Raw genomic sequence first — 16,891 nt, 5'->3', positions numbered from 1 at the left:
TAGGAGAGAGCAATAGGATAAAGAAAGTGTAGGGAAAGAGATTAGGGATATACTGGAATTTTGCAGAGAGACTTGAGTCCATATAAAAGAGAGAAAGTGCGGGTTTAGAGTTGAGGACCTTACATGTTATAAAATAATATGGTGGATCTCTTCCATTACTAAAAATAGGAGAAGAACCTTAGACTAATTTTCCCAAAAAAAAATCAATTTTATAAAAAGTGAGTTAAACTAAACAATAAGTACCCTTTTGTCAAAAAAATTCATTTAGCAGAATTAACAAAAAAAATAAAATTTCTAATTATTCTCCTATCTACCAATGAAATTACCAGAAGGGTGATACTAATTAGACCAAAATATTAGATACACTTTTCAAACCCAATAATGTGGTAATCTATTAAAATATCTAAGACAATTCTCTCTCATATTTTCTCTAATTATTAACTAGGAAAATTTAGCCATATGGAGGAATGTTAATCTATTTAGTCCTATGAGTTTTTTATGAACCAATTAGTCTTTTTTGTTATAAAAAGTTGTATTCATTTGATTTACTGTCATTTGAGTTTAAGTGAATGCCCTTTTGTGATTCATTTTTTCAATTTTTCTGATTCATTTTTGGGATGTGAATGGAAATGTGAGGTGTAGAAGATTCTTTTTGAGGAGGATTGGTGGCTGAAGTGTTAGTTGTCGAGTATAAAAATTTACATATTTTTAGTGTGATTTTTTGGTGTTATATCAAAGTGCTACTTTTGGAAAAAGTACATGAAGGAGTTTTTGTTTGTTACATTGATTGGAATATTATGTTTAAAAAAAATATACTAAATTTTTTTTTTTTGGAATGTTACATTATTACGTTTGAGAAAAGTACATTAAGGAGCTTTTTAGTATATTACATTGGAATACTACATTTGAGAAAAGTATACTCAAAAGTTTTTGTGTGTTTCATCAATTGAAATATTATTAAGGAGCTTTTTAGTGTGTTACCTTAGAGCATTAAGTTTGAGAAAAGTATATTAAAGAGTTTTTGCGTGTTATATTGATTGGAGTATTACACTAAGAAGTTTTTTAATGTGTTACGTTAGAATATTACGTTTTTTGGAGTGTTACACTGGAGTATTACGTTTGGGAAAAGTATATTAAGAATTTTTTTTGAAGTGTTACGTTTAGTAATTTCAACATCCACATTTGTTCTTCAACACATGACACGCGCGCATTTATACTTGGTTCTTTATGTAATTCACACTAAGATGAGACATTTGAGTCTATATAAAAAGAAAAAGAAAAAAAAAAGAATCAAATAATTCATAAGATCATTATTTGAAATTTATTGGTGCTTCACCCTATTAACTAATCATCTCACTTACATATCACTGAGTCTAGAAATTGAGTCAAAAAAATAGAGTTTTGTATCATTTTTCTTACCGAAATTGTTAATTGAAATATATTATTAATATTATTAAAGATTATTAATTGATTTAATAATTGATTAATGAAAGAAATTAATTGTTATGCAATTAGATTTTTGAAGGGACAAGATATAATTTTTATAACCACATTGAACTATTTGTATTTTAAACACACTTCAAATGGTGTATTTAAAATTTACCATTAATTTTAACGTCAAATTTATTTGGGAGCCGCTATTCCCACTCCACTTTGCTCTAAATACACTTTATTTTTTTTTATCTTTATTATAAATAGTTACATTAATATCCTTTAATAAAGGGCAATTGATGTATATGTGCAAAAGCAAAAATAATATTAATTTAATTACGTATAATAAAGACAAAGAAATAAATGTATTTGGAGTAAAGTGAATTATGAATAACAACTCCTATTTGTTTTCAGAGCAATGATACATCCCTCTAATTTTGGAGTTCTAATTGAGCTCTAATGATGTGGTAGAGAATAAAAACAAATAAAAAAAATAAAATCAAGGCCTAAACATTACATCACAGTGGGGTCCACTCCCATTAGAGGTCCTTTGTTAGAGCTTTCAATCATATTTCTTATTTTTGGTGGTGCTACATACACTAATTAGTGTACTAACTAGTATACTAACACTATTATGACATTATTATTGATCACACTCATTATACAAATTATAAATATCAAAAACCTCTTAAATTATGTTATATCATCAACTTTTACACTAGTTAATACACTAATTGGTACATATAATATTATTCATTTATTTTAGTGACTATTTTTTTGTGACTTTTAAAAGAAAAGTTTTAATGCACTTTTTTTTGAAAAAAAAAAAAAAAGAATCGAAGTACTAGATCAAAAAATGAAAAAATATTTTTTTTTGAAACAAGTACACATTTGAATATTAATTATTATTATTATGTTTTAGATCGTAAGGTAGATTACAAAAAAAGAATACCTTCTCTCCTGTTAAACTTTCAACCGAATTAAACATTTGAGGTTTCTTATTGGTAAGAGTTATTAAACGGAAGTTTTTTACCGGTAAGACTCATTAAATGGAGGTTTCTTACCAGTAAGAATTTTTAAATTTTTTTTTAACTAAGTCATATTTTCATAGACTGTAACAAAATTTTCATCTAATGATTCTCACGATAAAAAATCTCAACTACCTGATCCAGTTGAAAATTCAACTAGAAAAAAATCGTCCTTAGAGCATCTCCATGTTAGGATTAAGGCACATCAGAAATCAATTACACACAGAAAAGACACAAGATATCGGCAATTGCCTACGTCCACGAGAGAAATATCCATTATAGAATTTTCTCGGAAGGAGTTTACAATACTCACACGTCACTCTCTCTCTATAGCACTCTCACTCGAACACAAACTCTGTGTTCTTTCTATTTTTAATGATCTAACTCAGCTCACCTCTTCTGATTTTATATACAAACAGGAGTGCCAAAGTTCGACCTTTACTTGCCAACCATCAACCATAAACATAAATGGCAAGCTTAATACATAACCACCCTAAGTTGAAAAAAAAACTTTTGTAGCCTCCATTCTTCACTTCCAAAAAACCACCTTCACATGGTGTGTAATGCTCATCAATTCTCCCCCTCCACGCCTATGAGAAGTAGAATCCTTACTGGAAGTCCATCCCAACAATGTCTCTGCATTATTCTAGTTTGTCTCTCGAGACCACCTTTGTAAGCATGTCGACTGGATTCTTATCTGTGTGGATCTTGACTAGTTCCAATAACTACTTTTCCATCACTTCACGTATCCAATGATACAGAATATCAATGTGCTTTGTACGTGAGTGGTACATGGAATTCTTGCTCAGATCAATTGCACTCTGACTATCACAATGTACCTTGTACTCTTCCTACTGTAGACCCAATTCTTAGAGAAACCACTTTAACTACAACATTTCATTTCCAGCATTTGCGGCAGCAATGTACTTTCTCTGTTGTATATAAAGCAACACACTTTTGTAGTTTGGACTGCCATAAAACAGCTCCTTCTGCAAAGGTGAACAGAAATTCTGATGTAGATTTTCTACCATCAAGATCACTCGCTGTATCGACATCTGTAAAACCCTCCAAAATTGGTTCAGCTCCCCCAAAACATAGACACATCTTTGAAGTTCCCTTCAAGTACCGAAGAATCCATTTAACTGCCTCTCAATGCTCCTTTCCTGGATTGGTGAGGAATCTGCTCACAACGCCAACTACATGAGCTCTATCTGGCCGAGTACACACTATTGCATACATCAAACTTCTTACTGCATAGGAATAGGGGATTGCCTTAATTTCTTTCATTTCAGAGCTGGTCGTGGGACACGAACGCTTTGTCACCTTGAAATGGTTGGCCAGTGGTGTGCTGACTGGCTTGGCATCTTTCATGTTGAACCTTTCAATCACCCGTTCAACATATTTCTCCTGTGACAGCCATATCTTCTTGGCTTTCCTGTCACGAACAATCTTCATGCCCAAAATCTGTTGTGCTGGGCCTAAATTCTTTATGTCAAAATACTACAACAAGTCATTTTTTAACTTGTTGATCATAAACATCATGTCTAATGATCAGCATATCATTGACATACAACAGTAGGATGATGAAGTTTTCATCCGAAAACCTTCAGAAATATACACACTGGTCAGCTATTGTTCTTGTGTACTCATGATCCACAATGAATGAATCAAACTTCTTGTACCATTGTCTCGGCGCCTGCTTTAGGCTATAGAGACTCTTATTCAGTTTGAAGACTAGGTTCTGTTTCCCTTTAACTTCAAATCCTTCTGATTGCTCCATGTAAATCTCTTCTTTCAAATCACCAAGAAAAAATGCAGTTTTGACATCCATCTGTTCTACCTCCAAATTCAAGCGAGCTGCTAATCCTAGAGCTACTTGAATGGAAATCATCTTCACAACTGGGGAGAAGATCTCATCAAAATCAATATCTTTCTTCTGTCTAAAACCTTTGACCGCCAAGTGAGCTCTATGCTGTAGTATTTTACCGTTGCCATCTTTTTTCAATTTGTACGCCCATTTGTTTTTCAATGCCTTTCTGCCCTTTAGAAGTGAAACAAGCTCATAAGTGTGGTTCTTCTGCAATGAACTCATCTCCTCCTTCATGACTTGTATCGAGTAATCTTTCTCTGTATGACTCTTTGTTTCTGAAAACTCTCGAGCTCTCCCTTATCAGTAATCAGAATATATTGAGAAGCGGGATATCTGGTTGATGGCATGGAAACTCTTCCAGATCTCCACAACTGAGGCCCAGTTGCCTCTGGTTGAGGGGGTTGCCCCCCCTGCTCAATACTCTCTTCATCTGGGTCTTCATCTCTTTTCTTCTGATCTTCAATTTCTAGCGTAAGATCCTGCAACTCTGGCACTTCTTGTTGCACATCATCACATCTAGCATTTTGTGATGGCTCAGGAAATGAGAATAAGTCTGGAGTGATGACATCTCTAGACTTTGCAGACTTCTCAAAATCTGCTATTGTTTGGTCTTTTTGGAACACAACATCTCTGCTCATGAACATCTTCCTGTTCACTGGATCCGACAACTTGTACCCAAATGCTGCATTTAAATAGCCCACAATATGCATGGAGTGGACTTGTCATTAAGCTTTTGTCTGTTTTCCTTGGAGATGTGTGCGAACGCTTTACACTGAAGACTCTCAAGTGAGAATATGATATATTTCTTCTGGACCAGACTTTCTCAGGCATCACAAAATTCAATGGGACTAAAGGCGACCTGTTGATGAGATAACAGGCTGTACGGGCGGCTTCAGCCTAGAATGACTTTGGCAACTTTACCATTTTGAGTATACATTTGACTCTTTCAACAATAGTGCAGTTCATTATTTTTACCATACCATTGTGTTCTGGGGTACTAGGAACTATTGTCTTGTGCCGGATACCTCTGCTAGCACAATATGCTTCAAAAGCATTGGAAGTGTACTCGTTACCATTGTCTGTGCGAAGACACTTCAACTTTTTCCTGGTCTCTTTTTCTACCATTGCATAGAACTCCTGAAAGTGCTGGAATACCTCATCATTCATCTTCAGGAAATATACCCACAATTTCCTTGATACATCATCAATGAATGTCAAAAAATACTTGCGGCCGCCAAGTGACTCCACTTTGATTGAACCACAAACATCCGACTGTACCATACTGAGCACTTTTGTTTTCTTCTTGCTGGTTGAACTAAATGATACTCGATGCTACTTTCCATAAAGGCAATGATCACACGACTTCAAGGCACTCCCTTTAGATAAGGGTATCTTGGATTGCTTTGCTAACAGATGTAATCCTTTCTCACTTATGTGAGCCAGTCTTTTGTGCCATAAGTCTGGCGACTCCTTATCTTCTGCTGCATTAAGACTTCCCAAACAGACCTTCGTTTGAGTCTTGTATAGTGTTGAAGACATCTCTCCTCTGGCGATTGTCAAAGCTCCTCTTGTCAGCTTCCAACGGCTATTTTCGAATGTACTTGTATAGCCTTGTCAGTCTAGGGCGCTTCCGGAGATAAGATTAAGGAGCAAATCCGAAACATACCTCATATATTTGAGAACCAGCTTGTGTCTGACATTAGTCTGAATACTAATGTCTCCAATACCCATAATCTTCGAATAGTTAGAATTCTCTATTCGAACAGTGTTAAAATCTCCAGCGTTGTACGAGCTGAAGAGTTCTCTGTGGGAAGTGGCGTGATAGGATGCAGCTGTGTCTATCACCCACTCTGTACAGCTGTGGTTAGCCACGTAAAGGCAATCCTCCTCTTCACCAACTGTAAGAAGTATTTCATCAGTTGTTGTGGCTATCGTGTTCTCATCTCCCTTTGACTTACTACTTTGGTCTTTATCTTTCTGGCTTGGGCAGTTCCTCTTTATGTGACTCTCTTAGCCACAGTGAAACCAAGTGAAGCTAGAGTCACCTTAATTTTTACTGTCTCTGGATTTACTCTTGTTGTTTTATCTGCCTCTACTTTTACTTCTTCCTCTGCCTTTCTCCACTACTTCTGTCTCTGCTTCTATCTTTTGTGACAAGAACATGAGACCGATTACCTCCCACGTCTTTTCTCTTTGTCTCTTCATTGTGCATGGCGTCTATGACCATGCCTATTGTCAGCTTCCCCTCTGGTACAGAGTTACTGAGAGAAACCACCAACGTCTCCCAACTGTCTGGTGAAAAACTGAGCAGTAATACGGCTTGCATTTCATCGTCCAAGGGTATCTTGACGGTTGCAAGTTGATTCACCAGATTCTTGAATTCATTGGTGTGCTTAGCGACAGACACACCATTCTTCAACTTTAGATTTACAAGCCTTCTCATCGCCAAGGCTTTGTTCTGGACGGTTTTTAACTGGTACATTTCTTCTAACATTGTCTAGAGGACATATGCATCTGTCTCCTAGGCAATGTGGTGGAACACATTGTGGTCTATCCATTGTCTGATATAACCGACAGTCTTCCAGTTTATCTTTATCTAGTCTTCATTCTTTACTTCTTCCGGTTTAACCCCTTTTAGAGCAATAGGGTAACAAGCCTTTATAATATAGGATGTCTTCCATCCGCGGCTTCCAGATTGCATAATTAGAAGGATTTAACTTGTTCATGGATCTTAAAGTTGAAGTGGATTCCTCCATCGTCTTCTTACTTTTCACAGAAATTTGATTCAAAAATCTGACTGTACGATCTCTCCGGAATACTCCAAATAGTTGGAAACAACTATTGGATCACCAAAATCGAACTTCAAATGGCTTAGATCTAGCCAAAATAAGTTCGATGGTTTAGATTTACGGATGTACCTTAGCCGCGTAGCACCGGATAATCCCTCTGCTTTTGGGTCGGATCGGGTCAACCCGACAAGTTGACTGGTTACGTGACTGACATGTGGAGTTGACGTGGTTGACACGTGTCGGTGATGTGGTGTTGACGTGACTGCCAGATAGCGTGTGACGTGGCAATGACGTCATGAACATACACACACCACTCTTCTTCTTTCTTCCGCGCGCGCATCGGGCGTGTGCTTGAGACTGGTGTAATTCGTCGATACCGTCAACGGCATATGTGGCGTGTGTCTGAGACTGAGACTCACGCGCCTTCTTTAGGTGGCGTGTGAGAGTGCATAGAAGCTTGTCTGGGGCTCAGCTTTGCAGTTTTGGACTTATCTTGTCGAGAGCTTCCTTTCAGTATGCTCAAAAGTGAATTTCAAGTAACTTGATTTCTAGCAATTTCGAAAAAACACACCCTGTTTTTTCTGAAAATCGACCAACGAGGCTATGATACCACGTGTTAGGATTAAAGCACACCAAAAATCAATCACACACAGAAAAGACATAAGATATTTACGTAGTTCGACAATTGCTTACGTCCACAGGAGAGATATCCAATATAGAATTTTCCCGAAGGGAGTTTACAATACTCACAGCTCACACTCTCTCTATAGCACTCTCATTCAAACACACACTCTGTGTTTTTTCTATTTTTGATGATCTAACTCAGCTCACCTCTTCCCATTTTATACACAAACGAGAACCATCAACCATAAACATAGATGGCAAGCTTAATACACAACCACCCTAAGTTGAAAAAAAAAACTTCTGTAACCTTCATTCTTGACTTCAAAAAAACCACCTTCACATGGTATGGAATGCTCATCACTCCAAGAGCCTTGTTATACCATATTTTCAACCAAAATAACAAGCTAAAGCATAAAAAAAGACCTCCAAAAGCCTCATCAGATGCTTCAACAATTTGATACAAGCAATAGTTGCTAGCTACCTGAAGCGAGGAACTCTTGTTGTGTTATATATTTTTTTATTATTTTTTTCCTATGTGTCATTGATGATCAAACTAATTACAAATTTATATATTAATATATATATATATATATGAGTAAAGTTGAAAAAATATAACATTTTAAAGGGAATAGTTAAAGTAAAGAGTATTGTTGAAATGTGTATTGAAAACATAGTTATCTAAATTAATTAAGTGAAATTTTAGATTGTTAATTTGATGAGCATTGCTGGAGATGCTCTTGGAAACACACACAAACATATACACACACAAAAAAATTAAAATAAAATTGGATGAACCGGTTTAGCCAGTCAATCGGTGTCCATCTCAGCACACCAAATTTTACAAGTCAAGCCCCTGATATTGCTGCATTCTAGCCAATTAACAAAACTAAGCGACAGAACTCTGAGACACTGTTAAATCGATGGCATAATAAGGCACTCGCTTTCTCTCTCTAGGGTTTGCTTTCTCTCTCTATCTCTCTCTCTATCTCTATTTATGGATGTAACGCTTTGTCTCTCTAGTTGTCGTTGAATCATTCGAGAGATTGCGAACGTCTGTGTTCGTAGATCAACCCCATCGATCTGGTTTTTCACCGAATTGTTTTGGATCGGAGGTTAGGTTTTGTCGTTTTCGATCATGTTTTTGTTCGATTGGTTCTATGGAATTCTTGCATCACTCGGTCTCTGGCAGAAGGAAGCTAAGATCTTGTTCTTAGGTCTTGATAATGCCGGCAAGACCACTTTGCTTCATATGTTGAAAGACGAGGTCTGTCTCTGTGTATCAATTTTGCTATATAGATATATATGTTTCTAATTCTTGCTCTGTTCTGTTTGCTTTATATTGATTTCATTTTCGTTCTGGGTAACATAAAAACGTGGTAAATTTTAGAAAAATGACAATCAAAATTTACAATTTACAGGAAAATAAACGGAGCAGTGATGAGAACTAGGAAAATAGCTAATTTAAGATTGGTTTTAGTGCAGGATTTAGTTTGTTGGGGTTCTGAATCAATGGAATATAGAAGATTTCATTTTTAAATTTCCTCTATAGCCCCAGTGTTTTTCCATTTCCAAACAAAGGTGGAAGCCTATTGCATTTTGAGCTAATATGTTTGTTGTTGATGTGGGATCTTGGCAGAGATTGGTTCAGCATCAGCCAACCCAATACCCAACATCGGAGGAACTTAGTATCGGGCAAATCAAGTTTAAAGCTTTTGATTTGGGTGGCCATCAGATTGCCCGAAGAGTTTGGAAAGATTACTATGCAAAGGTAAATATGAATTGTCATTTAATGTGTAATTCTCCTTGTATTTCATTAGTACACTGGCAAAATATTAACAGTCTGATATTGGCGGTACGTAACTTCGAATTGGGATAGATTGAAAATTCTTTCATTGGTTCAAATTATATGTTAATTTTGTCTTACCATTTTTTAATCGTGGTTACACTTTGTTTTGCTTTGTTGCTTGTTTTGGGTATGCTATTGACAAGGTTGGCAGTAATGTTTGTTGGCCATGTTACAAGCTTTGTCCCTCACATGTTTAGCTTGGCATTAATTCTTTGCGGAGCATTGTGTGTAAGATTAATAAATATAGAATTTATATGAATGAATGCTGTAATTGATTGTAAAAGGTGAAATAGTTGTTCTCTGTTCATGGGCCGTCTAAACTGACTACTATGGCATCAGAACATCAGTTTATCCTTCTTTCCCCTGTTGTACATTTAGCCGGCATCTTTTCAAGCATTATGAAAATTGTGTGGATTGTGTTTTATAGAGCCAGTTTTTGGGTCATATGGTCACTTAATCCCAACAAAATAGAGAGAAATAAAAACCTCTGCGTGGGCAACTGTATATGGAAGTATTTGTATTTTGAGCTTTGTACATCTCACTTTTATCTTGAAAGTCACACATTATTTATCATATTCGGACTTGGACACCCTTTGTCATTTTTCTCCACCTTGACATGCCAAAATTGTAAGTAGAATCTTTTCTTGGAATACATGTATTTTTTGAAACAATTCTAATTGTTGTCTCATTTTTGTTGCTTCTAGTTTGGGGAAGTCATGTTTTCAATGTACCCAGAAGGACTACCTGTTTCTTCATTTACTGGGTTGAATTAACAGAAATTCTCAACCAAGGATTGCCTAGTATTTGGGTCTAAGTTTCTTCTTGAACTAGAAGTAAGACCAAAATGACAGCTAGCTGCATAATTTTAAAATGAATTTGTGAATGGAGAATATTCTGTATTCCCTCTCCACGCTTTTATGATGTTTCTGCGCCTTCATAATCCCAGATAAATGTTTTTGTGTTTACCTGATTCATGGAAGGCGTACATTAACATTGGGAGCTCGCTGATGACACCTTTTTTGTTTCCAGGGGGTGTTTTAATAGTATCTTGCCAAACACACGTCCTTTCATGCAAATCTAGGTAATTTGATGTTGCATGTAGATCCCTTGCTGTGAAATAGGGAGTTATCCTTGCCGGTACTTGCTTCATCCCCAAATGACCTCTCATCTGTGTGTTTTGGAGACAGAAGAGAGAAAAAAGTCACTCAAACCATTAAAAAGAGGTGGAAATTGTAGCCTTCTTTTATGTTGTCTTAATTGTCAAGTTTATGAACTATTTCATTGAAGGCATATGAACTTTCAATCAAGAGAACAACTACAAAAGATAAGGCTTGGAGATGATAAGTTGAATTCAGGTCAGATCTGAGCCTAATTATGTCTCAAATTAATTGATCCAGGTGGCTGTTCAAAAATAAAAAATAAAAAACTGATCTTGGTGCAGGTAAAGTTCCTAATGTTTTATGATTTTTTATATTTAAGTATCAGTGAGCTTCTTAAACGTCAAACACTTCAAGTGCTGTGAGTTAATCAATTGGGATAATCTACAATTGGGATAATCTAATTACACCGTAATTCCCTCCTAAACATCAAGGGGAATCATATGATGTTCCAATGCTTTTAAGTTCCTAAAGCTTGGACTTGTTCGAGTGGGGGAAGGAAAAAGAAAAAAAAGTTTTCTTAAATTTTGCGTGTAACCCTGGATCAATTAAGTCCATACTTTATACAGAGACATCAGAGAAGACTACTGAATACAAATAAATTTGGTTGACAATGGAAAAGTCTGTTAATCTATCTGTACAATCGTTGGTATAGAATCGTAGATGACAGCACTTTGAGTTCTTAGCATAGTTGTCAAATCGGGATTCGTATCGTGAATTGAAATGGTCTCGTACCGAATCGCGAATCGTAAAGATTTGGTCACTTTTTCTAAATCACTTAAAAACATATATCTATACATTTAGATGTTAAATGTATCTTATGAATATAAAATATGTAGACTTAAATCAACAAAAATGTTATTTTGAATGATAATCACGTAATTTAATAGGTAAGAAGTTAACAAAGGTTCCTATGTAAAATCACCATGTTACCTTTTTTTTTTTTTTTTTTTTTTTTTAAAGATTTTTTATCAACCATTCTTAATAAAGGTAATAACCAAATAGAAACTATTAATTTCTAAAGTAACAATAGTTAACAACGATATTGATATTTGGACAATTAGCATATATACTTTTCTAAGTAAGAGTGAGCAAATAATAAGAAAGAATTATTTAGGATATTTTATTTTACAGCCGAAAACATTTTAACAGGTATAATTGACCTCACACATGTAGTATTCAATTTAATAAAATAGTAATAGATAATTCATAGTGTAACTCTAATCTTAAACATTTTTAGAAGATATATTACAATTTTTTGAATGGGACAAAAATGAGAAGAAAGGTTAAAAATATGTTAGGTCTGACTGGATCTGATTGGATCCTATAAAAAATTCCATGATCACTAAAATAATAACAAATCATATATATATGTTGGTTATTTTGGTATTAAATACTATTAGAAGTTGTATTATGTCATTTTTACTAAAAAGATGAAAAAAATGAGTTGAAAATATGTCGAACACAATAATTTTAAAAATTGCATGAATCGTAAAAAGTGAATCGAATCGTGAATCGATTGTGAATCGTGCGATTCACTAGAGATTCACTTCCAAAATAAATTCACTCATAGATTCGTATCGATTTTGCAAAAATTGCGTATCGAATCGCGAATCGAATCGCGAATCTTAAGATTCTGATAACAGAGGTTCGTAGTAGAAGGTACAGATACAGAGTTTCATTTCTCTTCTGTTTCCCACAGTGTTTGGATAGGTTTCCCTTCTCTCAGCCATAACTTGGTCGTCATTTTCTAGTGTTATCTTGTCAATAGTGGCAAATATTGCAGATATGAACCATTGAAACATCATACAGATCAATAGCAGGTAAGCATGGAGATTAAGTTCTGTACTCTACCGGTTTTGAAATTCCACATGGGACATAAATTCCCTCTTATATTTTGGTTTGGGTCTCTTAATTACTATAGCTTGTGACCTTGAGATTGTTGAAGGACTTGATTGTGCTTAATGATTATTAATTGAAGAATGGTAAAGGACTTGATCAGAGATTCAATTCTGCATCCACATGGTCCGAAGTTTCTGGCATGTTTCAAACTATTAACTGCCCTCTATCAACAAAGAGCGGGTAGAGGGAGGGGAAGAACTTGTTCCGAGGTGTTTGATATATTGAAAGTTTTGGTTGCTTTTGTTTGCGTTTCCTAGCCTCCTAGGAAGTTTATACTATAGTTATTTTTTCGTCATGCGTTCTTCTTGTGGAAATGTTTTTAGTTTTCAGTGGTTTCCTTTCATTGTGTTGGTGCATGAATTTGTGTCAATTTGTTCTGATCTAAGTTTCGTTTGCAACATGTGATTTGGCATTTCTGTTATGGTCTTATTATATGATTAAATATGCCAGCTTCCCCCAACCCCCTCCCTGGGCAGGCAGAAATGCAACTAAATTGTGAATTCACTTGGTTATATGTAATTGATGTGCTATTTTTGGGTGTGAAGGTTGATGCTGTTGTGTACTTGGTGGATGCTTATGACAAAGAGAGATTTGCCGAGTCGAAAAAGGAACTAGATGCTCTCTTGTCTGATGAGTCATTGGCAACTGTTCCCTTCTTAATTTTGGGTAACAAGATTGATATCCCTTATGCTGCTTCCGAAGACGAGTTGCGTTACAGCATGGGTCTGACTGGTATCACCACAGGGAAGGGGAAGGTAAACTTGGCAGACTCAGCTGTCCGTCCAATTGAGGTGTTCATGTGCAGCATTGTCCGCAAAATGGGCTACGGGGATGGCTTCAAGTGGGTTTCTCAGTACATCAAGTAGGTAGTAGGGAGGCAATGGGATATAAGATTTGGTTATTGTTTTACGAGTTATTTCCGTACTGGACTTGAGTTGGACCTGTTGTGTGTTTGAAATCACTATTGGTATATTTCCCTTGTTCCAGTTTTTTGGTGAAATGACAAACATGCTGCCCCCCGCCCTTCTACTATTTTTTTAATGATGTGGTGCCAATGCCAAATGATTGATGACTTTGTGACCAAAAATTGGAGAGGAACTTCATTTCAGGGAAGTTGAGAACCCATTGTTTTCTGCTGTAGACTTCATCCCTGTGCGACATATTTTCAGTTTTTTATTAGCATTTCCCATTAAGTAATGGGTGCATGAGTTTCTAGTTTGAAGATTACTTATAAAATGAACCTCTTATATGAACACTGAAGATTATGCTCTGTATGATCATAATTGTTGCTGCTGCTGCTGTTGTTGATGTTGGTTTTTAGGTTATAACTGGATCGCCTTTTGGTGCAAGTGTGTTGCTATTGGGGTTGTTTGGCAAAGGTTATTTTTTGACTTTTTGTGTTAAAATTCACAAAAAGACAAAATATGTTAAAATAGTTAAAAAGGCAAAATATCTCATTAAATTTATAATTATTTTAATTTTTTTTCTCATAAAAATCACATCAAATTACAAAAAAATTAATTATCTTTCCAAACATAAAATTATTAGCTTACTAAAATAATAAAAAATTAAAATAATATACTAAAACAGTTACTTTTCAAACACCCACATTAAGTTCTTTTGTTTCCAATGATGCCTTTTTTTGGTTAATCTTGTAATGGGACTCTGCACTTTTGCGCCAAGAGGTGGGTAAATTACATTTTGCACCAAATTTCATTTTAGCATCTATACATAAAATTATGATAATCAATTCCTTATACTTCTGACCAAATTCCACTTAAGTCGTTGTACATGAAATTGGGACAGTTAACCTTCTATACTTTTGGTCAAATTTCACTTTAATCTCCGTACAAGTGTTAATGTTCTATTTCTGTTACTCAATTGTTTAAATTTTTAATAGGATCTAGACATGTGATAAGAATGTGACTATGATATGAGGGTAAGAAAGGAAAATCATTTATATTTTTCATTAATACACACTTTATCTCAAAATTTACATCAAAATATGATTGTATTAGGTTAAAACAAAACGCGAATTATGAACAATTAAGATGATGAACTAGGGTTTTACATTAATTGGAATCACAAAACTTTGTTTTTCACAGTAATATAATCTTTATTTATTCATCCTTCTTTTTCTTTGATTTCTTTGTTGTATTTTTTTTTTTTAATTTCAAAAATTCTACCTTCTTGCATTTTCGTCCCAATTTTTACCCCCCCCACACACATACATATATTGTATTATATAACTCTCATGTGTTTATCACGTAAGCTAGTGTATTGGTAGAAAATATGGATGATTTTTCTCTCTTATACTAATTCCATAGTCACATTTTTGTCACATGACTAGATTCTTTTAAATGTCTAAAAATAAAGTAACCGAATAAGGATATTGACACTTGTGTAGGAATTAAAGTGAGATTTGAGTAAAAGTATAGGGAGTTACTGTCATGATTTTATGTATTTAGATCAAAATGAGATTTGACCAAAAGTGTAAGAGTTGACTGTCAGAATTTTATATGTATGAATCAAAATAAAATTTAGTACAAAATGCAGCCAAGAGGGCCATGTGTGTTAAGTCGTCTTGCGCTTGGGATCTGCACAATTAACCATCCTTTAATATTGAATTCACATCATAAGAAGATCCGTAGTGACTAAATCAAATATGGATGATACAATTTATTTTTGCAATAAAATTTTTATATTGCCCTCATCGGTTGTGCATTTACATGAGTTTCACCCAATTCTGAAGCCATTTCCCTTCTTTCCCTTTTCTCTATCTTCACCATCAGGCAGTGTTTCCCTCTTGCGTGCCACCTTACATATCATGGCTGACAGAGGAGATCATACGACATAAGCCACCTCCATCTCTCCATCTCCTTTTACCGAACTTCTCCTTAACCATTGTAGATGACTTCGCTCTTCCTCTCCGTTAGTGTGATTAGCCACCTCCCAGCTTTGTCATGTCACTGTTCCATCACAAAGTTGTTCCTGATTGGGTGTGGCTGGAGGGGTGATTCAGTTGTGTTGATGTGTTATGGCAAATTGATGTGGTGTTAATAGTGGGTATTGGACAGTTCGGTAATTGTTGTGGTGGGTATTGGATGGTTGGGTGACTGCGGTGGTGATATTGGGTGGTTTGACGGTTGCTATAGTGAGATAATTAAGATGGTTGTTGTGGTAGTAGTGTGGTGGGTACAGGTGGAGTGTACGTGTGTTTATGGATTGTTGAGGCGGTAGAAAGAGAGGTTGGGGTGAGAATTTGACACGTAACCTGTTAACACGACTCGAACCGTATACGTAATTATAGAGTTAGGGTTTTAATTATTTTTTTGATTTGAATCTGATTATGACGTGACTCGAAAATACAAATATTAAATGGGTTATGTTTAGATTGAACATGCAAAATTTATGTCGACATGTTGACACGAACCCATTATTAAATCGCATGTAACCCAGAATATAACCTGAATATAGTAACTATAAGATCTTGAGTAATTCATTCTCATCCGTTAGATTAAAGTCTAAATCTCTATCTAATATATATATATATATATATATCTAATGAAATGCAACCCTAATTAAATTAATGATAAATCAATGTGAAATTTTTTTGCAACAATATTATTTTGGATGTGGCATAGCTGCAAGATTATATTATTATTATTATTATTACTATATTAGTTTGGTATTAGATGAAAACTTATTTTACTTTTAAAATTTTATTAGATATTTAAATATTAATGGGGGACAATAGTTTAAATTGGATGTGTAATGAACTAGTGATGAATTTTTTAAATTATTTTCATAGATATTGACATATATATTATCATTGTGTGTTAAAGTTTAACAAGTTATTCTTATACATGTAATGTGAAATATTTTTTTATTTTTATTTTTATTTTTAATTTTTATAAATAATTGGTACAATTTGTTTATAATATGAAATATGAACTTTTGAAAATCGTATTAAGCGTGTTGTGTTAGGGTTAATACAATTATAAGTAGGTCAGGTCAGTGTCAACATAATTGACACGTTTAATTAAATAGGTCATACATTGTTGGCAAGAATGTGGGGGTGGATACTCAGGAGGTGTTGCGGATTGTGATGGGGGTTGGCACTACGGTGGAAAATATCATAGCATGCAATACATTGTTGGCAGATCTAAACGAGGGATATTCAACTATGTTAAAGACTGAGTTTGGACACGATTAAATGATTGGAAGGAAAAATACTTATTGGC

General features: G+C 34.8%; 1 protein-coding gene and 1 non-coding gene across 2 annotated transcripts; both read left to right on the top strand.

The window, feature by feature from the left end:
• The first annotated feature begins 8,358 nt into the window (after positions 1–8,358).
• LOC114258634 (small COPII coat GTPase SAR1A) lies at positions 8,359–13,688 on the top strand. Its single transcript, XM_028198623.2, has 3 exons — positions 8,359–9,006; positions 9,379–9,510; positions 13,193–13,688. The coding sequence occupies exons 1-3, from the start codon at positions 8,878–8,880 to the stop codon at positions 13,511–13,513; spliced, it is 582 nt and encodes a 193-aa protein (XP_028054424.1). The 5' UTR covers positions 8,359–8,877; the 3' UTR covers positions 13,514–13,688.
• Positions 10,528–10,649, top strand: LOC114258642 (small nucleolar RNA snoR83). The gene has a single exon (XR_003628017.2). It is a non-coding gene; the product is annotated as a small nucleolar RNA snoR83 (small nucleolar RNA).
• Positions 13,689–16,891: the final 3,203 nt, after the last annotated feature.

This window comes from Camellia sinensis, chromosome 5 (genome assembly GCF_055761805.1).
Source record: "Camellia sinensis isolate YWXY chromosome 5, ASM5576180v1, whole genome shotgun sequence".
Classification (NCBI taxonomy): Eukaryota; Viridiplantae; Streptophyta; class Magnoliopsida; order Ericales; family Theaceae; genus Camellia; species Camellia sinensis.
This window is presented reverse-complemented; position numbering and strand designations above follow the sequence as displayed.